This window comes from Micropterus salmoides, unplaced genomic scaffold (genome assembly GCF_014851395.1).
Source record: "Micropterus salmoides isolate LMB-PRFRI ecotype aquatic unplaced genomic scaffold, ASM1485139v1 Ms_hic_scaffold_2576, whole genome shotgun sequence".
NCBI classification, from domain to species: Eukaryota; Metazoa; Chordata; class Actinopteri; order Centrarchiformes; family Centrarchidae; genus Micropterus; species Micropterus salmoides.
The window spans coordinates 1-26091 of NW_024041791.1; the positions used below are offsets into that span (position 1 = coordinate 1).

General features: G+C 40.0%; 1 protein-coding gene across 1 annotated transcript; it reads left to right on the forward strand.

Annotated features, from left to right (window-relative positions):
- The first annotated feature begins 2899 nt into the window (after positions 1-2899).
- LOC119919144 (multidrug resistance-associated protein 1-like) lies at positions 2900-26035 on the forward strand. Its single transcript, XM_038739613.1, has 10 exons — positions 2900-3095; positions 3191-3501; positions 3585-3784; positions 4343-4469; positions 4917-5018; positions 5182-5328; positions 5515-5673; positions 11995-12161; positions 14280-14474; positions 25790-26035. The coding sequence occupies exons 1-10, from the start codon at positions 2900-2902 to the stop codon at positions 25896-25898; spliced, it is 1713 nt and encodes a 570-aa protein (XP_038595541.1). The 3' UTR covers positions 25899-26035.
- Positions 26036-26091: the final 56 nt, after the last annotated feature.

The following is a 26091-nucleotide window of genomic DNA, read 5'->3' on the forward strand; positions in this document are numbered from 1 at the left end:
TTTATTTTTCGTCTTTATGGTCATATATTAATACTTCATCTGATATCACTGTAGTATACACATTATGATGACTTTTGAGGGTTAAGGCAGGAGACGCAGTAGCTGGGCTACTAGCTGTCCTCTGTTAGCTGGTAGCCCAGGTACTGAGTGAGTCCACAATGGATAAAGTGGAAGCCATCCCAAGCTGCCCTCCACCTCCACAAAAGAAGAAGTACAGTCCTGCTTGGGAGGGGTTACTGGTGACTCAGACCCCAGTTTACAACCACTGCATCCCGCTCAGAGTTCTGGCCACGAAGGACCAGGAGAACCCTGTAACCTGGACTGAGTGTACATCTGTACCCTAAAGTCCGGAATGTCTTTTTCTGTGGTCCGGTCTTGCAGACCGAACTTTAGCACCAGCCGGAGATTTCTCAATAATGTGTATATGGCCACTGCCGGCCATGCAGCTGACCAAAGTCCTGTTAAACCTTGTAATATGTGTTTCGATGTTTTTTGTAGACGAGAGTGCTGGTAACGCACGGCCTGAGCTTCCTGTCTAAAGCAGACCTGTCCTGGTGATGGAGAATGGTCACATCTCTGAGATGGGCTCCTACATGGAACTGATGGACAGGAAGGGAGCCTTTGCCAAATTCATCCGCACCTTCAGTGGAAACCAGTTCAGAGAGAGCTCCACCCCCAGAGGCAAGAGTAAAAACTTAACTTCTTAGTAGAAAGGAATAAAACGACAGTAACTAAACTAACCAGAGCTCAGGAAGAGCCCAGGTTGCAAATCCCTCCTATTAATCGGGCCTAAATGAAAGCTGAGCAGTCTTGAGATATTCTTCCACTAGGGGGCACACCTGTGAAAAAGTTTATATCTTGTAATCTGCTGCATGGATTCATAAAAAAATCAGTCTGTACTATCTAGGGTCACTGCTAAGCTGATCTATAAAGTTTAGTAATGATTGCTTAAAGTGGGCGTGGCTTATTACAATAAAGGTAAATTTCTAGACATTTCTCATTCCAAACTTCAAACAATTTAAGAAAATCAACCGTACATCCTAGAGAGGTGGAATTATTTCAGCACAATCACAGATATGGTCAATTCAGAAGTCAGTCACTCTGTATTTTTAACAACTATATCTCCACAAGTCTTTGTTCAAATGATAAATCAACATGCACATTCTCTATATGGCCAATATAAAGCGTTTCAAAGGGCTTTTAGATTGGTCAAATGGTGAGTCTGCAGTGATGTTCAGTATCTTACTATGAGTTGTACAGTATGCACAACATTGTCTTTCTGCTCAGTGTTGGATCAAACGCCACCAAAATGAGTGACAACACACCCAAAACCAGCAGAATGATGTCTGATTATTTTCATAATTTTCTCACCAACATCTTGACTGTTGTGTCACTACCTCAACTGGTGAGAAGGTGTTTGGAAACTAACTCTTACCACCGGCTCAGTCAAGAAGTGACCTGTTCTGTGGATACAAAGTTCCAGGGTCCAAGTCCCAGTTGCCAGCAATGGGGGTTTACACCCATGTCGTGTGTTTTCTATTATTTGTTGAGGCCATAGTGAGTCAATTTTTGCCTATTCCAACTGGACCCTTTGAATTTTTATTATTATTTTTCTCTGCTAAAAAAACTTGGAAACACGAAAATTGGCAGGTGGGTTGCAAATTTAATTTTTTGCGACCTGCTTCGATCCCGATCATTGCTGCTTGTGGCTATATTTTTGATTTTACTTGTGTACAAGCAATGGAACGTGATACACAGTTTAGTCCACAGTGACATTTGTACTCAGTATTGAAAATCTGCGGCATGAAAATCCCTGAATGTTATTAAAGGATAACTTGCATCATATTTATTCATGAACAAGGAGAAAAACAAACAAAGTTGTATAAAGGTGCAAAGCTCACTGATACAATCAAAATGTCATTGTTGTAAAGTAATACATGTTAAACTGTGCATATTTGTATGTGCAGTGTGTGTGTATGTGGATAATTGTGTGTGTGTGTTTTTGTAGGCAGCAGGAAGTCGGTGTCTCGCCTCAGTATGACTGATTTCTCCATCGATCTTTCTCAGGAGCAGCTGATCAGGTGAGAAAACTGTTATTCAGCGTTGATTTATTCTGGGTTGATTTCTTCAGCCTTGATTTAATCAGCGTTGAATTATTCAGCATTGATATATTTAATTCAATTCAATTTTATTTATATAGCACCAAATCACAACAACAGTTATCTCACAGCGCTTTTCATAAAGAGCAGGTCTAGACCGTACTCTGTGATGATATTTACAGAAGCCCAACAGTTCCGAGGCAAGGAAAAACTTCCTTTTAAGAGGCAGAAACCTCGAGCAGAACCATGGCTCAGGGTGGGCGGCCATCTGCCTCCACCGGTTGGGGGGGGGGTTACCGTCACATTATTTATCTGTGTAATTAATGATGTCTATGTGTTTGTGTGTTCCAGCTGTGATATGAGCAGTGCCAGTGTTCAGATGATGGAAGCTGTTGATCAAGTCTTTTGTGCTGAGGATGCTGGGAAACTTACAGAGGCTGACAAAGCTCATATAGGGAGAGTATGTCCTTCTTTTCATCAATATGAGTAATATTTGTATCAGTATTATTATGTAGGCAGCAGCATCATGGACTTACAGAAAATTCACAAAGCTACCTTTAAAATGATTACCTAAAATAAAAACTGTGTTCAGCTAGAACTTCCTGGTACTAAATAGCCACAGGAGCTAAACTAAGGAAATGATTGTGGTTCCACCTCATCTAAGACCTGAAATAAGATAAAAAACAAGACTTTCAGTGGTGAAAGCTGCACAGTGACAAATGTCCATTTTTTAAAATTTAATAAACAGGAAGTGTGTGATATTAACAGTGTTCTTCTTCTGCTGTCAGGTCAAGCTGCAGATGTATAGAGAGTACTTCAGGACCGTCGGGTTGACCTTCATTATGACCATCATCTTCTTCTGTGCCTTCCAGCAGGCCGCCTCGTTGGCCTACAGCTATTGGCTGAGCCTGTGGGCCGATGACCCGCCCGTCAATGGCACGCAGAGCGACCACGAGCTGAAGCTGAGCGTGTTTGCAGCTCTGGGCTTCACGCAGGGTGGGTCAAGGGTTGTCATACACCTCAACACCTTTGAGTTCCCTCTGAATGATTCAGCAGAACAGAGCTCACTGAGGTTCCTCTCTGTGTTTCAGGGATGGCCATGTTCGGGACGACCCTTGCCATCGCTCTGGGAGGTATTGTAGCATCGCGTCACCTTCACGCCGATCTCCTCCACAGTGTCCTGCACTCAACCATGACCTTCTTTGAGGTCACGCCCAGCGGAAACCTTCTGAATCGCTTCTCCAAAGAGATCGATGCAATCGACTGCATGATTCCTGATGGGCTAAAGATGATGCTGGGCTACCTGTTCAAGCTGCTGGAGATCTGCATCATTTTGTTGCTGGCCACACCCTTCACAGGGCTGGTGCTCCTCCCCCTCACCTGTGTTTACGGCTTCATACAGGTAAAGGTTTCTCCTGAACGTCATCTGGACATATGAGGTTCAGCCTCCCTGTAAGTATTGCTTTCTATGCTTCTGTTCTCCAGAGTTTCTATGTGGCTGCGTCGTGTCAGCTGCGACGGCTGGAGGCGGTGAGTCGCTCGCCTATCTACAGCCATTTTAATGAGACGGTGCAGGGCGCCAGCGTCATCCGAGCCTTCTGTGAACAGCGACACTTCATCCTGCAGGCCAACCGCCGCATTGACAACAATCAGGAAGCTTATTTCCCTCGCTTCGTCGCCACCAGGTTCATACTGAAAACACACCAGAGTGTTTCAAAGGTTTTTCTGTGTGATAGTACTTTAAAGGTATTTCAGAATCAGAAACTCATAAAACAACAGAAATACTCTTCATTTAGCTGACGCTTTTATCCAAAGCGACTTACAATTGCTATATATGTCAGAGGTTGCACGCCTCTGGAGCAACGAGGGGTTAAGTGTCTTGCTCAGGGACACATTGGTGGACGGGTCACACTGGGGGGGACGAGACAGCAACAATGTCCTTGGATGCTGACTGGGACTATATTAACATGCAATGTTGTTGACTAAAATGACTAAAATGTAATACATAATTACAATACATCAGTGTATGAGTAAATAAATATTACAGTGCAACTGTAGTGTATAGTATAATATAGTCTATTTGAATATTTTCTCTGTAATGTTTCTATAGTTGTTCAGTGTGTTTGTCCCTGATTTCTACCTCCTGAGTAGTACTAATACTTTACCCTCACAGTATTGTCATGTTTTAGTATTTCATTTTCTCAGATACTCAGGTATTTTGTCATTAAATGTGTTTCTGTCAGATGGCTGGCAGTGAACCTGGAGTTTTTGGGGAATCTGTTGGTTTTGGCTGCAGCCGTCCTCTGTGTGCGAGGTCGGGGTGAACTCAGCCCGGGCATCGTGGGATTGGCATTGTCACAGTCTCTCCAGGTTCAAAACTTTTTATTAAAAGTGGTTCTGAGGGAGATTACAGATGCTTTTCCATTTCCTCTACAACTTCAGTACGTATTCAGTATGTTTGCCATAAAAGTATACCTGACACTGGACACCTAACCCAAAAAACACTAAAGGCCTGCAGTGTTTATAAGCAAAGCTTATTTAATACAAAGCTGCCATTAGAAATAATACAGTTATAATTAGTCATTTTTAATTAATCAGCCAACCAGGACTTGATTCCTCACGGGCTGCAGTGTTTCAGAGAGACCGCTGCCTCGACTCCCTTTGACTCCTGTGTCATCTGTGTTGAAAGAACACCTCAGATAAATGACAGTCATTTGTGTTTGTTAAAATTCAGGAGTGAGTCAGAGAGGCCTCGCTGAAAGCTCTGCAGTGTAAGAAATCTTCAGCTTCAGTGATGGAGGGTTTGTGTTTCTGCAGGTGACGGGAATCCTGAGCTGGATTGTTCGATCCTGGACTGATGTGGAGAACAACATTGTGTCGGTGGAGAGAGTCAAAGAGTACGACAGCACTCCTAAAGAGGTCTGCAACTGGACCTGGTTCATGTGGAAACTGAAATCTGTGGCTCGTAGTCCAACATGTCTGAAGCTTAACGTGTAGAAAGTATTTTATTAATGTGCTTCTGCTTCTTCTGAACCATCAGTGTTTTTAGTGTTGACCTTACTGACCCGATGTGTCTCCCCAGGCAGCGTGGACCCTCGAGGGCAGCTGGTTGCCGGCAGCCTGGCCGACCACAGGAAACATCCAGTTTGAAGACTACGGACTGCAGTACCGTAAAGGTCTGGACTGGGCTTTAAACCACATCTGCATCAACATCCAGGACAGAGAAAAGGTCAGAAACGATCAGAGTAAAAATATACATGTGGTGTTAATCTGCACTCAGAGTACCAAAGTGAAATAAATCCATCTAATAGGAAAATATTCGTATTCATTTGACAGTGGTCAGTTACAGTTGTATGAATTTATGACGTGTAATAAATCCTCTGAAGACAAGTTGATTAAAAGAATGAACTTGCAGGTGGGGATCGTTGGAAGGACGGGAGCTGGGAAGTCCTCTCTGGCTCTGGGGATCTTCCGGATTCTGGAGGCAGCGAAGGGACGGATCTTTATTGACGGGATCGACATCGCTCAGATCGGCCTGCATGATCTCCGCTCCAGGATCACCATCATTCCTCAGGTCAGTGCTGCAAATACTGCAGCACAAGTACTATAGTACCCTCACACTACTGTAGTACAAATATTATAGTGCACTGGAAATACTACAGCACAAATATTATTAGTGCAATTAAAATTTTAATCGCAATTAATCACATTGTTATGCGCAAAATGTAATAATGAATTCTAAAGTAGTGTATTCCCACTTTTAATTTAAATGTACTGCTATAAACACAAAAGTGCTTTAAACAAATAAGGAGCTTTTTCCCAGCAGTATTCCCTTTACACAGCAGCACTAAAATATTTCTTGTAAATCTCAACTTAAACATTAATGTAATCAAATCAAATATTAAACCAAAGCTATTTGCCGCTGCCAGGCCGTTACCTTTTATCTAGTTTGGTAAAACAAGTTAGAGTCCAGAGCCACGATCAGAACATCAGAACAGGCTCCTTCTGAGCAGCAGGTGAACAGATAGAAATCTGTTTTCAGGTATCAGCAGAAACATTTGTCTTTTATCAGACAGCAGCAGAAAAAGCATTATCTTGAACTTTTTGTACGTGACGCGCAGCACAAATCATTGGATAAGAGACTGATCCTCGCTGTTTGGGAGTAAACAGGACATCAGCAGGGGGGAATTCACACGGCAGAGCGTCCCCGCAAAACTAGATGAGCCTATCAGGTAAAGTTTAATTAAACAGGCTACAGCTGTGTAGCGCACAAGAAAAGTTGACATGGTTACTCTCCATAGAGCGCCTGCAGAGTCAGAGAGCAGCGGACTTTCAAAATAATAAGAATAGAAAATGTGTTTACATTCAATAAAATAATTGTCAACAAGCTTAGCCCTAAATATTAAAGTACAAATACTGTAGTACACCTTGCAGTGAATTCTTAAACAGTACAGCATGCAGTGAGTACTTCACAAAGTTAGTATAACTTGCAGTGAGTACTTCATACAGTTAGTATAACATGCAGTGAGTACTTCATACAGTTAGTACAGCATGCAGCGACTTCATATAGTTAGTACAGCATGCAGTGAGTACTTCATACAGTTAGTATAACTTGCAGTGAGTACTTCATACAGTTAGTACAGCATGCAGCGACTTCATATAGTTAGTACAGCATGCAGTGAGTACTTCATACAGTTAGTATAACTTGCCGTGAGTACTTCATACAGTTAGTATAACTTGCAGTGAGTACTTGATACAGTTAGTACAGCATGCAGCGACTTCATATAGTTAGTATAACATGCAGTGAGTACTTCATACAGTTAGTATAACATGCAGTGAGTACTTCATACAGTTAGTATAACTTGCAGTGAGTACTTCATACAGTTAGTACAGCATGCAGCGACTTCATATAGTTAGTATAACATGCAGTGAGTACTTCATACAGTTAGTATAACATGCAGTGAGTACTTCATACAGTTAGTATAACTTGCAGTGAGTACTTCATACAGTTAGTACAGCATGCAGCGACTTCATATAGTTAGTACAGCATGCAGTGAGTACTTCATACAGTTAGTATAACTTGCAGTGAGTACTTCATACAGTTAGTACAGCATGCAGCGACTTCATATAGTTAGTACAGCATGCAGTGAGTACTTCATACAGTTAGTATAACTTGCAGTGAGTACTTCATACAGTTAGTATAACTTGCAGTGAGTACTTGATACAGTTAGTACAGCATGCAGCGACTTCATATAGTTAGTATAACATGCAGTGAGTACTTCATACAGTTAGTATAACATGCAGTGAGTACTTCATACAGTTAGTATAACTTGCAGTGAGTACTTGATACAGTTAGTACAGCATGCAGCGACTTCATATAGTTAGTATAACATGCAGTGAGTACTTCATACAGTTAGTATAACATGCAGTGAGTACTTCATACAGTTAGTATAACTTGCAGTGAGTACTTCATACAGTTAGTACAGCATGCAGCGACTTCATATAGTTAGTATAACATGCAGTGAGTACTTCATACAGTTAGTATAACTTGCAGTGAGTACTTCATACAGTTAGTATAACATGCAGTGAGTACTTCATACAGTTAGTATAACATGCAGTAAGTACTTTATATAGTTAGTACAGCATGCAGTGAGTACTTCATATAGTTAGTATAACTTGCAGTGAGTACTTCATACAGTTAGTATAACATGCAGTGAGTACTTCATACAGTTAGTATAACATGCAGTAAGTACTTTATATAGTTAGTACAGCATGCAGTGAGTACTTCATATAGTTAGTACAACATGCAGTGAGTACTTCACACAGTTAGTATAACTTGCAGTGAGTATTTCATACAGTTAGTACAGCATGCAGTGAGTACTTCATACAGTTAGTATAACATGCAGTGAGTACATCATACAGTTAGTATAACATGCAGTGAGTACTTTATACAGTTAGTACAACATGCAGTGAGTACTTCATACAGTTAGTATAACATGCAGTGAGTACTTCATACAGTTAGTACAGCATGCAGCGACTTCATATAGTTAGTACAGCATGCAGTGAGTACTTCATACAGTTAGTATAACTTGCAGTGAGTACTTCATACAGTTAGTACAGCATGCAGTGAGTACTTCATACAGTTAGTATAACTTGCAGTGAGTACTTCATACAGTTAGTATAACTTGCAGTGAGTACTTGATACAGTTAGTACAGCATGCAGCGACTTCATATAGTTAGTATAACATGCAGTGAGTACTTCATACAGTTAGTATAACATGCAGTGAGTACTTCATACAGTTAGTATAACTTGCAGTGAGTACTTGATACAGTTAGTACAGCATGCAGCGACTTCATATAGTTAGTATAACATGCAGTGAGTACTTCATACAGTTAGTATAACATGCAGTGAGTACTTCATACAGTTAGTATAACTTGCAGTGAGTACTTCATACAGTTAGTACAGCATGCAGCGACTTCATATAGTTAGTATAACATGCAGTGAGTACTTCATACAGTTAGTATAACATGCAGTGAGTACTTCATACAGTTAGTATAACTTGCAGTGAGTACTTCATACAGTTAGTACAGCATGCAGCGACTTCATATAGTTAGTATAACATGCAGTGAGTACTTCATACAGTTAGTATAACTTGCAGTGAGTACTTCATACAGTTAGTACAGCATGCAGTGAGTACTTCATATAGTTAGTATAACATGCAGTGAGTACTTCATACAGTTAGTACAGCATGCAGTGAGTACTTCATATAGTTAGTACAGCATGCAGTGAGTACTTCATATAGTTAGTACAACATGCAGTGAGTACTTCACACAGTTAGTATAACTTGCAGTGAATACTTCATACAGTTAGTACAGCAAGCAGTGAGTACTTCATACAGTTAGTACAGCATGCAGCGACTTCATATAGTTAGTATAACATACAGTGAGTACTAAAATACAGTTAGTATAACTTGCAGTGAGTACTTCATACAGTTAGTACAGCATGCAGCGACTTCATATAGTTAGTACAGCATGCAGCGACTTCATATAGTTAGTATAACATGCAGTGAGTACTTCATATAGTTAGTACAGCATGCAGTGAGTACTTCATATAGTTAGTACAACATTCAGTGAATACTTCACACAGTTAGTATAACTTGCAGTGAGTATTTCATACAGTTAGTACAGCATGCAGTGAGTACTTCATACAGTTAGTATAACATGCAGTGAGTACATCATACAGTTAGTATAACATGCAGTGAGTACTTTATACAGTTAGTACAACATGCAGTGAGTACTTCATACAGTTAGTATAACATGCAGTGAGTACTTTATATAGTTAGTACAGCATGCAGTGAGTACTTCATATAGTTAGTACAGCATGCAGTGAGTACTTCATATAGTTAGTATAACATACAGTGAGTACTAAAATACAGTTAGTATAACTTGCAGTGAGTACTTCATACAGTTAGTACAGCATGCAGCGACTTCATATAGTTAGTACAGCATGCAGCGACTTCATATAGTTAGTATAACATGCAGTGAGTACTTCATATAGTTAGTACAGCATGCAGTGAGTACTTCATATAGTTAGTACAACATGCAGTGAATACTTCACACAGTTAGTATAACTTGCAGTGAGTATTTCATACAGTTAATACAGCATGCAGTGAGTACTTCATACAGTTAGTATAACATGCAGTGAGTACATCATACAGTTAGTATAACATGCAGTGAGTACTTTATACAGTTAGTACAACATGCAGTGAGTACTTCATACAGTTAGTATAACATGCAGTGAGTACTTTATATAGTTAGTACAGCATGCAGTGAGTACTTCATATAGTTAGTATAACATGCAGTGAGTACTTCATACAGTTAGTATAACCTGCAGTGAGTACTTTATATAGTTAGTACAGCATGCAGTGAGTACATTATATAGTTAGTACAGCATGCAATGAGTACTTCATATAGTTAGTACAACATGCAGTGAGTACTTCATATAGTTAGTATAACATGCAGTGTGTACTTCATACAGTTAGTACAGCATGCAGTGAGTACTTCATATAGTTAGTACAGCATGCAGTGAGTACTTCATATAGTTAGTATAACATGCAGTGAGTACTTCATACAGTTAGTACAGCATGCAGTGAGTACTTCATATAGTTAGTACAGCATGCAGTGAGTACTTCATATAGTTAGTACAACATGCAGTGAGTACTTCATATAGTTAGTATAACATGCAGTGAGTACTTCATACAGTTAGTATAACATGCAGTGAGTACTTCATACAGTTAGTATACCATGCAGTGAGTACTTCATACAGTTAGTATAACTTGCAGTGAGTACTTCATACAGTTAGTATAACATGCAGTGAGTACTTCATACAGTTAGTATAACATGCAGTGAGTACTTCATACAGTTAGTATAACTTGCAGTGAGTACTTCATACAGTTAGTACAGCATGCAGTGAGTACTTCATACAGTTAGTATAACATGCAGTGAGTACATCATACAGTTAGTATAACATGCAGTGAGTACTTTATACAGTTAGTACAACATGCAGTGAGTACTTTATATAGTTAGTACAGCGTGCAGTGAGTACTTCATATAGTTAGTATAACATGCAGTGAGTACTTCATACAGTTAATACAGCATGCAGTGAGTACTTCATATAGTTAGTACAACATGCAGTGAGTACTTCATATAGTTAGTACAGCATGCAGTGAGTACTTCATATAGTTAGTACAGCATGCAGTGAGTACTTCATATAGTTAGTACAACATGCAGTGAGTACTTCACACAGTTAGTATAACTTGCAGTGAGTATTTCATACAGTTAGTACAGCATGCAGTGAGTACTTCATACAGTTAGTATAACATGCAGTGAATACATCATACAGTTAGTATAACATGCAGTGAGTACTTTATACAGTTAGTACAACATGCAGTGAGTACTTCATACAGTTAGTATAACATGCAGTGAGTACTTTATATAGTTAGTACAGCATGCAGTGAGTACTTCATATAGTTAGTACAACATGCAGTGAGTACTTCATACAGTTAGTATAACCTGCAGTGAGTACTTTATATTGTTAGTACAGCATGCAGTGAGTACATTATATAGTTAGTACAGCATGCAATGAGTACTTCATATAGTTAGTACAACATGCAGTGAGTACTTCATATAGTTAGTATAACATGCAGTGTGTACTTCATACAGTTAGTACAGCATGCAGTGAGTACTTCATATAGTTAGTACAGCATGCAGTGAGTACTTCATATAGTTAGTACAACATGCAGTGAGTACTTCATATAGTTAGTATAACATGCAGTGAGTACTTCATACAGTTAGTACAGCATGCAGCGACTTCATATAGTTAGTATAACATGCAGTGAGTACTTCATACAGTTAGTACAGCATGCAGCGACTTCATATAGTTAGTACAGCATGCAGTGAGTACTTCATACAGTTAGTATAACTTGCAGTGAGTACTTCATACAGTTAGTACAGCATGCAGCGACTTCATATAGTTAGTATAACTTGCAGTGAGTACTTCATACAGTTAGTACAACATGCAGCGACTTCATACAGTTAGTATAACATGCAGTGAGTACTTCATACAGTTAGTATAACATGCAGTGAGTACTTCATACATTTAGTATAACTTGCAGTGAGTACTTGTTGTGTTAGTCTATGTTTGAGCACTTAGGCTCAGTGAATGAATGTGTGTGAATGCAGATGTAGTTTAAAAGCGCTTTGAGTGGTCGAAAAGACTACATACAAGTACGGAGCATTTACATTCATATAGTTAGTACAGCATCAGAGAGAGGCGAGAGTGCCAGCCCAGAAAAACACACACACTTTGAGGTGACCCCTGACCTTTCATTCCCAGGACCCGGTGCTGTTTTCTGGTTCTCTGAGGTTGAACCTGGACCCCTTTGAAACCCGCTCAGATGAGGATCTATGGAAAGCTCTGGAACTGGCTCATCTCAGCAGCTTCGTATCTGCACTACCACAGAAACTGAACCATCAGTGCTGTGAAGGAGGAGAGAACCTCAGGTAGATCCACCTACACCTGACCACCAGCAGAGGGCGATGTATAACCCTAACACAGTTCCACAGGGCAATGCCAGTGAGCGCTGTATACCAATAGGACTGCTCAGAGCTCAGCTACTGCAGCTTCCAGTCGTTTCAGCATCTGTTCTGCATGCTGTGAGTCAATCTGGCAAGAAAACACTGATAATCTATTGTACACTATTATGTGATACAAATGATCCAGGCCAGTGCTCGCTCGAGAATTTACCTACCACTGTCAGCCTGTCTCACATCCTGTCTGTCACCAGCGTAACACAACACCAGGGGCCACACAAGTTGGTATGGAAAAATGCTGTAAAGTAAGAATCCTTTCTATCAGTGAACAAAATGCAAAGTGAGTGAGCAGAAGAAAAATCTAAATCCAATATTTGGTGTGACCACCCTTTGTCTTCAAACACCATCACTTCATCTAGGTACCCACGCAGGTGGGTCGGTCAGGACCTCTTGGAGAACTCCCCACAGTCCTGTGGATCCAGGCAGCCTCAGCTGCTTCTCTCTCTCTTCATGTGATCCCAGTCCAACTGGATGATGTTGAGCTCTGTGGGGGCCAAACAGGGCTCTGTGGGGGCAACACCATCACTTTCAGGACTCATTGTTCTTCTTTAATCTGAAGATGGCTCTTAATGACTCTCACTGTGTGTTTGACCTCTTTGACACGCCGCAGAATAAATGTGGGGTCAAACAGATGCCTCCCTGATGGAACTGTATGATGGGTATAAGTATCTGCCTGTAATTCTCAGCATTGAGGAGACCATTCATTGTTACCAGATCCCAGACCTGCAGGACCCTCCACCAGCTTCATTCTTGTTCTGCTCTCAACCTGCTGCAGATATTTCACATGTGGACTCATCAGTCCAGAACTCCTGCTACCAGTTCCGCTCCACCCAGTTCCTGTGTTTCTATGCAGAGCTGAGTCTCTTAGTATTGTGTCACGACTGGCTCAAAACCGCGACAAAAAAAGAACAGTACAATGACACAAACTGCAGTAACAGTACCATTACTTTTTTAACAACAACTTAATATTCAAATAATCAGATGAAATGTGATAATCAGTAGATCAGTCATGTCAGCAGGTATGCATGCTTGAAGGAATAGTGAGTGCAGTGTTGTGTGATGAAAGAAACAAAAATAACGTGGAGCATAGGGAACAGGGTTTCCCTCCTCTCTAGCCCAAAGAGCAGAACATGAGATGCGCTTTTATCCTGGAGAACACCAGGCCCAGGTGGCTCCAACAACGGATGATTTTAACCACGCCTACTAACATCTGCAACACAGAACACAAAGAGACATCCCAGCAGCCAAAAGATGGGGATGTCACACTTGTTTCCATGTCGGAGGCTTTTTGGCTGCAAGTCTTCCATGAAGGCCACTTGTGACCAGACTTCTGTGGACAGTAGATGGTATACCAGGGTCCCATTGTTTCATTCTGCCCCTTTGGTTTTTTTGTTGCTGTTCCTGGTGTTAGCTGTTGCCTCAGGTTAATATTAACTTTAGGCTTTTGGTACTTTGGTACGTTTTCTGTCATCTGTCCTCCAACACTGCACACACAAATGCCATAATGAAAATAAACAGCACACTAAACCAAGAGTAGGAAACTAAAAAATAAAATGGACCCTCTGTTAGCCAACTTTCTGCAATAACTATGCTAGCTAACTACACCTGGCTAACTACAACTTAGCTAACTAAACTAGAAAGACAAACCAACAATTAGACACAGAGAGACATACGTACTGCACTTTTACAGTGTAGTGACAGCGTGTCCCATTTAAATGTCACAGAGAAGAAAAAATGTCAGATGTGGATATTTCATCATGGGGGGTGGCCATGATAAAATATCCACATCTGGCTTTCTCTGCCGTTTGTTACTGCTTTCATAGTGTACCTTTAGTGACCCTGCTCTCTGAGCTCTTCCAAAACCCACCTGTCTCACACTAACAGCAGCAGGACTGATCAGAGGCTGATGATCTGTCTGCATATTGATCTTTAAACTTCAACTCACAAATTCATTTCTTTTATGCTGGTTTTGTCTTTCTGTCCACCTGCTGTGAGGCATGTTGTAACGCGTGATGTCTTTGTCTGCAGCCTTGGCCAGCGGCAGTTGCTGTGTTTGGCCAGAGCTCTACTGAGGAAGACCAGGATCCTAGTTTTAGATGAAGCCACAGCAGCTGTGGACCTGAAGACAGACCAGCTGGTCCAGTCCACTATACGCTCTCAGTTTGATGACTGTACAGTCCTAACCATCGCTCACCGCCTCAACACCATCATGGACTACACCAGGTACCAGCTGGACTGCTTTGTTTTATGTCCCCAGATCAGGATGCAGGTGTCAATGTGTAGTCCAGCAGTATCCAGAAACATCAGGGTCTGTTAGTCCTTGCCTTTATGGTTTATGAAATAACTGATGTTCCCATACAGCAGCACGTTTAACTAGAGTTTATACAATGCCTTTATTTTGGAGACAGGCAGCCTGTCTGTACTAACCTCTTCCACAGCGATTTCAAACACCAGCTCTGACAGGAAAGCTGTTTAAATATTTAGTTTTTGGGTGACGGACGCTAAACGTGTTTAGATGTCCCATAAACTGACTCTCAGACTCGTCTTTTTTCGTCTCTAAATCCTCATCGGTTATTTTGACTCGTCTTCTTTCGTCTCTAAATCCTCATTCATTTTTCTTACTCGTCTTCTTTTGTCTCTAAATCCCCATTAGTTTTGCTGACTCGTCCTTTTTCATCTCTAAATCCTCGTTAGTTTTTCTGACTCGTCTTCTTTCGTCACTAAATCCTCATTCATTTTTCTGACTCGTCTTAATTCGTCTCGAAATCCTCATTAGTTATTTTGACTCGTCTTCTTTCGTCTCTTAATCCCCATTAGTTTTTCTGACTCGTCTTCTTTCGTCTCTTAATCCTCATTAGTTTTTCTGACTCGTCTTTTTTCGTCTCTAAATCCTCGTTAGTTTTTCTGACTCGTCTTCTTTCGTCTCTAAATCCTCATTAGTTATTTTGACTCGTCTTCTTTCGTCTCTAAATCCTCGTTAGTTTTTGTGATTAATCTTCTTTCGTCTCTAAATCCTGGTTAGTTTTTCGGACTCGTCTTCTTTCGTCTCTAAATCCTCATTAATTTTTCTGACTTGTCTTCTCTTGTCTCTAAATCCCTGTTAGTTTTTCTGACTCGTCTTCTTTCGTCTCGAAATCCTCGTTAGTTTTTCTGACTCGTCTTTTTTCGTCTCTAAATCCTTGTTAGTTTTTCTAACTCATCTTCTTTCGTCTCTAAATCCTCATTCATTTTTCTGACTCGTCTTCTTTGTCTCTAAATCCTCATTCGTTTCTCTGACTCGTCTTCTTTCGTCTCTAAATCCTCATTAGTTATTTTGACTCGTCTTTTTTCGTCTCTAAATCCTCATTAGTTTTTCTGACTCGTCTTCTTTCGTCTCTTAATCCTCATTAGTTATTTTGACTCGTCTTCTTTCGTCTCGAAATCCTCATTAGTTATTTTGACTCGTCTTCTTTCGTCTCTAAATCCCCGTTAGTTTTTCTGACTCGTCTTCTTTCGTCTCTTAATCCTCGTTAGTTTTTCTGACTCGTCTTCTTTCGTCTCTTAATCCTCGTTAGTTTTTCGGACTCGTCTTCTTTCGTCTCTAAATCCTCATTCATTTTTCTGACTCGTCTTCTTTCGTCTCTAAATTCTCATTAGTTTTTCTGACTTGTCTTTTTTCGTCTCTAAATCCTCGTTAGTTTCTCTGACTCGTCTTCTTTCGTCTCTAAATCCTTGTTAGTTTTTGTGACTCGTCTTCTTTCGTCTCTAAATCCTGGTTAGTTTTTCTGACTCGTCTTCTTTCGTCTCTAAATCCTCATTAATTTTTCTGACTTGTCTTCTCGTCTCTAAATCCTCATTAGTTATTTTGACTCGTCTTTTTTCGTCTCTAAATCCTGGTTAGTTTTTCTGACTCGTCTTTTTTCGTCTCTAAATCCTGGTTAGTTTTTCTGACTTATCTTCTTTCGTCTCTAAATCCTCATGAGTTATTTTGACTCGTCTTCTTTCGTCTCTAAATCCTCATTAGTTTTTCTGACTCGTCTTCTTTCATCACTAAATCCTCATTAGTTATTTTGACTCGTCTTTTTTCGTCTCTTAATCCCCATTAGTTTTTCTGACTCGTCTTCTTTCGTCTCTTAATCCTCGTTAGTTTTTCGGACTCGTCTTCTTTCGTCTCTAAATCCTCGTTAGTTATTTTGACTCGTCTTTTTTCGTCTCTAAATCCCCATTAGTTTTCCTGACTCGTCTTCTTTCGTCTCTAAATCCTCATTAGTTTTTCTGATTCATCTTCTCTTGTCTCTAAATCCTCATTAGTTTTTCTGACTCGTCTTCTTTCGTCTCTAAATCCTCATTCATTTTTCTGACTCGTCTTCTTTCGTCACTAAATCCTCATTAGTTATTTTGACTCGTCTTTTTTCGTCTCTAAATCCCCATTAGTTTTTCCAGCTCGTCTTCTTTCGTCTCTTAATCCTCGTTAGTTTTTCTGACTCGTCTTCTTTCTTCTCTTAAACCTCGTTAGTTTTTCTGACTCGTCTTCTTTTGTCTCTAAATCCTCGTTAGTTTTTCTGACTCGTCTTCTTTCGTCTCTAAATCCTCGTTAGTTTTTCTGACTCGTCTTCTTTCGTCTCTAAATCCTCATTCATTTTTCTGACTCGTCTTCTTTCGTCACTAAATCCTCATTAGTTATTTTGACTCGTCTTCTTTCGTCTCTTAATCCTTGTTAGTTTTTCTGACTCGTCTTCTTTCGTCTCTAAATCCTCGTTAGTTTTTCTGACTCGTCTTCTTTCGTCTCTTAATCCTCGTTAGTTTTTGTGATTCATCTGCTTTCGTCTCTAAATCCTGGTTAGTTTTTGTGACTCGTCTTCTTTCGTCTCTAAATCCTCATTAGTTTTTCTGATTCATCTTCTCTTGTCTCTAAATCCTCATTAGTTTTTCTGACTCGTCTTCTTTCGTCTCTAAATCCTCATTCATTTTTCTGACTCGTCTTCTTTCATCACTAAATCCTCATTAGTTATTTTGACTCGTCTTTTTTCGTCTCTAAATCCCCATTAGTTTTTCCAGCTCGTCTTCTTTCGTCTCTTAATCCTCGTTAGTTTTTCTGACTCGTCTTCTTTCTTCTCTTAAACCTCGTTAGTTTTTCTGACTCGTCTTCTTTTGTCTCTAAATCCTCGTTAGTTTTTCTGACTCGTCTTCTTTCGTCTCTAAATCCTCGTTAGTTTTTCTGACTCGTCTTCTTTCGTCTCTAAATCCTCATTCATTTTTCTGACTCGTCTTCTTTCGTCACTAAATCCTCATTAGTTATTTTGACTCGTCTTTTTTCGTCTCTAAATCCTCGTTAGTTTTTCTGACTCGTCTTCTTTCGTCTCTAAATCCTCGTTAGTTTTTCTGACTCGTCTTCTTTCGTCTCTTAATCCTCATTAGTTTTTGTGATTCATCTTCTTTCGTCTCTAAATCCTGGTTAGTTTTTGTGACTCGTCTTCTTTCGTCTCTAAATCCTCATTAGTTATTTTGACTCGTCTTCTTTCGTCTCGAAATCCTCATTAGTTATTTTGACTCGTCTTCTTTCGTCTCATAATCCTTGTTAGTTTTTCTGACTCGTCTTCTTTCGTCTCTAAATCCTCATTCATTTTTCTGACTCGTCTTCTTTCGTCTCTAAATTCTCATTAGTTTTTTGACTTGTCTTTTTTCGTCTCTAAATCCTCGTTAGCACACTTAGGCCTGTGTCTGGATCTGCTGACGTATTGCGGTAAGCGTGTCGACTCATTTCCGTTTCCGGTGCTTGTGTGTTGGTACCGTGTTGTGCTGCTCTCGCTAAATACCAGTTACATTTGTTTGATTACAGCGGCCAACTGTTCGCTAAACACTTATTCTTTACAGTAATTTTGCCTAAGCACTCACAGTTCTTTCCATCTTTTAGTGACTGCTGTTCAATCTCATAGTTGTTCAAAAGTTTTGGTAGCTGACGCTACAGTACTTTAGCTTAGCCGTTAGCGACTTTAGCTTAGCAGCTAGCGATGGCTTCTCCTTCTCCCTCTCTCTCTCCTACTTTCTCCTGCTCGGTGTGTCAGATGTTCAGTTACTCCTCTGCCTCCTTTAGCGGTAATGGTACGTGTAATAAGTGTAGTTTATTTATAGACATGGAGGCGAGGCTCAGTGATTTAGAAGTCCGGCTCTGCACCTTGGTAGATCAGTCTTTAGCTACTGTAGCTAGCCAGTCCTCGGTAGTCGGTGTGGAACGGCCTGAGTTAGCCTGTGGTAGCCGTCCACCGGCATCCCCTGTGCAGCCAGGAAAGGGGGGGGGGGCTGGGTGACTGTCCGAAGGAGGAATAGTCGTAAGCATTCAAAGTCCACGGGGCATCATCAACCTGTTCACGTTTCTAACAGATTTTCCCCACTCAGCGACACACCCGCTGAGAAACCAACTCTGATCATTGGCAGCTCCATTTTGAGAAACGTGAAGTTAGCGAAGCCAACAGCCATAGTTAAGTGCATCCCTGGGGCCAGAGCGGGCGACATTGAGTCTTATTTGAACCTGCTGGCTAAGGATAAACGTAAATACAGCCTATATGTTAGCCTAAATGAATCCACCCCTCCCAGTCATATTAATACTCACATTCCTCGAGGCACAGGCCGAGGAGGTGGAGTTGCAGCTATCTTCGACTCTAGCCTACTAATCAGCTCTAAACCTAAACTAAACTATAACTCATTTGAAAGTCTTGTTCTTAGTCTTTCGCACCCAAGTTGGAAATCACTGCAACCAATTCTTTTTGTTATAGTGTACCGAACACCTGGCCCGTATTCTGAATTCTTATCTGAATTTGCAGAGTTTTTGTCAACTTTAGTCCTTAAAACGGACAAAGTTATTATTGTAGGGATTTTAATATTCATGTGGACGTTGAGAATGACAGCTTCAGTACTGCGTTTATCTCTTTGTTAGATTCCATCGGCTTCTCTCAGAGTGTTCATGAACCGATTCACTGTTTTAACCACACCCTCGACCTTGTTTTGGTGTATGGTATTGAAATTGAACATTTAGTGGTGTTCCCACAGAATCCCTCTTTATCCGACCACTGTTTGATAACTTTTGAGTTTGTATTGCTGAACTACTCGCCATTGGGCAAAAATTTCTATACAAGATGTCTGTCTGATAGTGCTGTAGCTAAATTTAAGGATACGATTCCGTCAGCTCTAAATACATTATCTAGTCACAAAGTAACAGAGGACTCCTATGCAATTTCAGTCCCTCCCAAATCGATCATCTTGTTGATAGTGCTGCAGGCTCGCTGCGAATGACATCGACTCTGTAGCCCCTTAAAAAAGAAAATACTAAAACAAAGACGGTTAGCTCCATGGTATAATACTGAAACTCTTAAAGCAAATATCACGGAAACTTGAGAGGAATTGGCGTTCCACCAAAGTGGAAAATTCTCGTTTAATTTGGCAAGATAGTCTTAAAACTTATAGGAAGGCCCTCCGTAATGCCAGAGCAGCGTACTACTCGTCATTAATAGAGGAAAATAGGAACAACCCCAGGTTTCTTTTCAGCACTGTAGCCAGGCTGACAGAGAGTCACAGCTCTATTGAGCCAAGTATTCCCATAGCTCTCAGTAGTTACGATTTCCTGAGCTTCTTTAATGACAAAATTCTAGCTATTAGAGACAAAATTCACCAAGACCTGCCCTCAACTGGCACCGACTTATCTCTAAACTCAGGAACCTTAGAAACAGCTGTAGAACCAGATACATGTTTAGACTGTTTTGCTTCCCTCAATCTTTACCAACTAACTTCAATAATTTCTTCATCTAAACCATCAACCTGCCTCTTAGACCCCATCCCGACTAGGTTGCTTAATGATGTTTTACCCTTAGTCAGCACCTCTATACTAGATATGATCAATCTATCTCTATCAACAGGCTATGTACCACAGTACTTTAAAGTAGCTGTAATTAAACTCTTCTGAAAAAGCCCAAACTTGATCCGGATGTTTTAGCCAACTATAGACCTATATCTAACCTTCCATTTCTCTCTAAGGTTCTGGAGAAAGCAGTTGCTAAACAGCTGTGTGACTTTCTACAGAGCAATAGTTTATTTGAGGATTTTCAGTCAGGATTTAGAGCTCATCATAGCACAGAGACAGCACTGGTGAAAATTACTAATGACCTCCTTATTGCATCAGACAAAGGACTTGTCTCTGTACTGGTTTTATTAGATCTTAGTGCTGCATTTGATACCATTGACCATCAGATCCTATTGCAGAGACTGGAATATTTCATTGGCATTAAAGGACCGCTCTAAGCTGGTTTAAGTCCTATTTATCAGATCGATTTCAGTTTGTACATGTTAACGATGAGTCCTCCATGCACGCCAAAGTTACTCATGGAGTTCCACAAGGATCTGTCCTCGGACCAATCCTCTTCACTTTATATATGCTTCCTTTAGGCAATATTATCAGGAAACATTCCATAAGCTTTCATTGTTATGCAGATGATACTCAGTTATATCTATCGATCAAGCCAGATGAAACTCATCAGTTAGCTAAACTTCAAATGTGCCTTCAGGATGTTAAAACCTGGATGACCTGTAATTTTCTCATGTTAAACTCAGATAAAACTGAAGTTATTGCTCTGGGGCCTAAGCACCTCCGTGACGCATTATGTAAAGATATAGTTTCCCTGGATGGCATCGCCTTGGCCTCCAGCACCACTGTAGGAATCTTGGAGTTATCTTTGATCAGGACATGTCGTTTAAGTCTCACATTAAGCAAATTTCAAGGACCGCCTTTTTTCACCTAATATTGCGAAAATCAGGAACATCCTGTCTAAAAATGATGCAGAAAAACTAGTCCATGCATTTGTTACTTCTAGGCTGGATTACTGCAATTCCTTATTATCAGGCTGCTCGAAAAAGTCCATTAAGACTCTTCAGCTGATCCAGAATGCTGCAGCACGTGTTCTGACAGGAACCAGGAAAAGAGATCACATTTCTCCTGTTTTAGCTTCTTTGCATTGGCTTCCAGTAAAATCCAGAATAGAATTTAAAATCATTCTTCTTACCTACAAAGCTCTTAATGGTCAGGCACCATCTTATCTTAAAGAGCTCATAGTACCTTACTACCCCACCAGAGCACTGCGCTCCCAGAATGCAGGGTTACTTGTGGTTCCTAGAGTCTCCAAAAGTAGACTAGGAGCCAGAGCGTTCAGCTATCAAGCTCCTCTCCTGTGGAACCAGGTTCCAGTTTGGGTTCAGGAGGCAGACACCATCTCCACATTTAAGAGTAGGCTTAAGACTTTCCTCTTTGATAAAGCTTATAGTTAGGGCTGGCTCAGGTAGTCCTGAACCATCCCTTAGTTATGCTGCTATAGGCCTAGACTGCCGGGGGATTTCCCATGATGCACTGAGCTCCTCTCTCCTCTACTTTCTCTCCCTCTGTATGCAACCTTATCCCATTATTGCATGTTACTAACACAACTTCTCCCCTTTCCGGTAGTCTTGTGCTTTCTCGTCTCTCTCCTCTCTCCTATCACTTCCTGCAGGTTTTCTGGCTCTGGAGCTGTGGAGTCTGGATCTGTGGCTGCGGGTCACCTGCTGCCCCCGTGTTCCTGCTCGACACCCTCTACTGCAACGACTATTGTTGCTAGTCTTATTGTTATTATTGTTATTATAATCATTAACATTACGATGGTTACCATTAACACTATTATAAATATCTGTACCATTTTCATTTAGTCTATAGCAACATTACCTTCACTGTCTGTACCTCTGTGTGTATATTGTGTAGGCTGCCTCCCTCCCCTCTCTCTCTCCTTACATCCCTCTCTCTCTCTCTCTCTCTCTCTCTCTCTCTCTCTCTCTCACCCCAACCGGTCGAGGCAGATGGCCGCCCACCCTGAGCCATGGTTCTGCTCGAGGTTTCTGCCTCTTAAAAGGAAGTTTTCCTTGCCTCTGTCGCCTAGTGCTTGCTCTTGGTGGGAACTGTTGGGCTTCTGTAAATATCATCACAGAGTACGGTCTAGACCTGCTCTTTTATGAAAAGCGCTGTGAGATAACTGTTGTTGTGATTTGGCGCTATATAAATAAAATTGAATTGAATTGAATTGAATTGAAAGTTAGTTTTTTTGACTCGTCTTCTTTCGTCTCTAAATCCTTGTTAGTTTTTGTGATTCGTCTTCTTTCGTCTCTAAATCCTGGTTAGTTTTTCTGACTCGTCTTCTTTCGTCTCTAAATCCTCATAAATTTTTCTGACTTGTCTTCTCGTCTCTAAATCCTCATTAGTTATTTTGACTCGTCTTTTTTCGTCTCTAAATCCCTGTTAGTTTTTCTGACTCGTCTTCTTTCGTCTCTTAATCCTCGTTAGTTTTTCTGACTCGTCTTTTTTCGTCTCTAAATCCTCGTTAGTTTTTCTGACTCATCTTCTTTCGTCTCTAAATCCTCATCAGTTATTTTGACTCGTCTTCTTTCGTCTCTAAATCCTCATTAGTTATTTTGACTTGTCTTTTTTCGTCTCTAAATCCTCATTAGTTTTTCTGACTCGTCTTCTTTCATCACTAAATCCTCATTAGTTATTTTGACTCGTCTTTTTTCGTCTCTAAATCCCCATTAGTTTTTCTGACTCGTGTTCTTTCGTCTCTTAATCCTCATTAGTTTTTCGGACTCGTCTTCTTTCGTCTCTAAATCCTCGTTAGTTTTTCTGACTCGTCTTCTTTCGTCTCTAAATACTCATTAGTTATTTTGACTCGTCTTCTTTCGTCTCTAAATCCCCATTAGTTTTCCTGACTCGTCTTCTTTCGTCTCTAAATCCTCGTTAGTTTTTCTGATTCATCTTCTTTCGTCTCTAAATCCTGGTTAGTTTTTCTGACTCGTCTTCTTTCGTCTCTAAATACTCATTCATTTTTCTGACTCGTCTTCTTTCATCTCTAAATCCTCGTTAGTTTTTCTGACTCGTCTTCTTTCGTCTCTAAATCCTCATTCATTTTTCTGACTCGTCTTCTTTCGTCACTAAATCCTCATTAGTTATTTTGACTCGTCTTTTTTCGTCTCTAAATCCTCGTTAGTTTTTCTGACTCGTCTTCTTTCGTCTCTAAATACTCATTCATTTTTCTGACTCGTCTTCTTTCGTCACTAAATCCTCATTAGTTATTTTGACTCGTCTTTTTTCGTCTCTAAATCCCCATTAGTTTTTCCAACTTGTCTTCTTTCGTCTCTAAATCCTCGTTAGTTTTTCTGACTCGTCTTCTTTCGTCTCTAAATCCTCGTTAGTTTTTCTGACTCGTCTTCTTTCATCTCTAAATCCTCGTTAGTTTTTCTGACTCGTCTTCTTTCGTCTCTAAATCCTCATTCATTTTTCTGACTCGTCTTCTTTCGTCACTAAATCCTCATTAGTTATTTTGACTCATCTTTTTTCGTCTCTAAATCCTCGTTAGTTTTTCTGACTCGTCTTCTTTCGTCTCCAAATCCTCGTTAGTTTTTCTGACTCGTCTTCTTTCGTCTCTAAATCCCTGTTAGTTTTTCTGACTCGTCTTCTTTCGTCTCTAAATCCTCATTAGTTTTTCTGACTCATCTTCTTTCGTCTCTAAATCCTGGTTAGTTTTTCTGACTCGTCTTCTTTCGTCTCTAAATCCTCATTCATTTTTCTGACTCGTCTTCTTTCGTCTCTAAATCCTGGTTAGTTTTTCTGACTCGTCTTCTTTCGTCTCTAAATCCTCATTAGTTATTTTGACTCGTCTTCTTTCGTCTCTAAATCCTCATAAATTTTTCTGACTTGTCTTCTCGTCCCTAAATCCTCATTAGTTATTTTGACTCGTCTTTTTTCGTCTCTAAATCCCTTTTAGTTTTTCTGACTTGTCTTCTTTCGTCTCTTAATCCTCGTTAGTTTTTCTGACTCGTCTTTTTTCGTCTCTAAATCCTTGTTAGTTTTTCTGACTCATCTTCTTTCGTCTCTAAATCCTCATCAGTTATTTTGACTCGTCTTCTTTCGTCTCTAAATCCTCATTAGTTATTTTGACTTGTCTTTTTTCGTCTCTAAATCCTCATTAGTTTTTCTGACTCGTCTTCTTTCATCACTAAATCCTCATTAGTTATTTTGACTCGTCTTTTTTCGTCTCTAAATCCCCATTAGTTTTTCTGACTCGTCTTCTTTCGTCTCTTAATCCTCATTAGTTTTTCGGACTCGTCTTCTTTCGTCTCTAAATCCTTGTTAGTTTTTCTGACTCGTCTTCTTTCGTCTCTAAATACTCATTAGTTATTTTGACTCGTCTTCTTTCGTCTCTAAATCCCCATGAGTTTTCCTGACTCGTCTTCTTTCGTCTCTAAATCCTCGTTAGTTTTTCTGATTCATCTTCTTTCGTCTCTAAATCCTGGTTAGTTTTTCTGACTCGTCTTCTTTCGTCACTAAATCCTCATTAGTTATTTTGACTCGTCTTTTTTCGTCTCTAAATCCCCATTAGTTTTTCCAACTCGTCTTCTTTCGTCTCTTAATCCTCGTTAGTTTTTCTGACTCGTCTTCTTTCGTCTCTTAAACCTCGTTAGTTTTTCTGACTCGTCTTCTTTCGTCTCTAAATCCTCGTTAGTTTTTCTGACTCGTCTTCTTTCGTCTCTAAATCCTCATTCATTTTTCTGACTCGTCTTCTTTCGTCACTAAATCCTCATTAGTTATTTTGACTCGTCTTTTTCGTCTCTAAATCCTTGTTAGTTTTTCTGACTCATCTTCTTTCGTCTCTAAATCCTCGTTAGTTTTTCTGACTCGTCTTCTTTCGTCTCTAAATCCCTGTTAGTTTTTCTGACTCGTCTTCTTTCGTCTCTAAATCCTCATTAGTTATTTTGACTCGTCTTCTTTCGTCTCTAAATCCTGGTTAGTTTTTCTGACTCATCTTCTTTCGTCTCTAAATCCTCATTCATTTTTCTGACTCGTCTTCTTTCGTCTCTAAATCCTGGTTAGTTTTTCTGACTCGTCTTAATTCGTCTCTAAATCCTCATTAGTTATTTTGACTCGTCTTCTTTCGTCTCTAAATCCTCATAAATTTTTCTGACTTGTCTTCTCTTGTCTCTAAATCCTCATTAGTTATTTTGACTCGTCTTTTTTCATCTCTAAATCCCTGTTAGTTTTTGTGACTCGTCTTTTTTCGTCTCTAAATCCTCGTTAGTTTTTCTGACTCGTCTTTTTTCGTCTCTAAATCCCCATTAGTTTTTCTGACTCGTCTTCTTTTGTCTCTAAATCCTCATTAGTTTTTCTGACTCGTCTTCTTTTGTCTCTAAATCCTCATTAGTTTTTCTGACTCGTCTTCTTTCATCACTAAATCCTCATTAGTTATTTTGACTCGTCTTTTTTCGTCTCTAAATCCCCATTAGTTTTTTTGACTCGTCTTCTTTCGTCTCTTAATCTGCATTAGTATTTCTGACTCGTCTTCTTTCGTCTCTTAATTCTCGTTAGTTTTTCTGACTTGTCTTCTTTCGTCTCTAAATCCTTGTTAGTTTTTCTGACTCGTCTTCTTTTGTCTCTAAATCCTCATTAGTTTTTCTGACTCGTTTTTCTGCCCATCTTACTTTTCCCGTCTCTCTCTGTTCAGGATCATTGTGATGGACCAAGGCTTCGTTGCAGAGATGGACTCCCCCTCTCAGCTTCTCTGTATGCAGGGCCACTTCTACCAGATGTGCGTCGAGGCTGGATTGGCCTGATGTACAAAGATCATGTCTATTCCTGAAACCTTCACTCTCTTCTTCTGTGCTTTGTTTTAGACGTCAGTACAGTCAGTACTGAATCTTTTTAATTCTTCTGATATGTTTCGTTACAATAAAAGCAGGTGTGTGCAAGTTATGTGTGTAATTTATGTTTAGACACATAATGAATTCATTGAGACAACAAATAAAT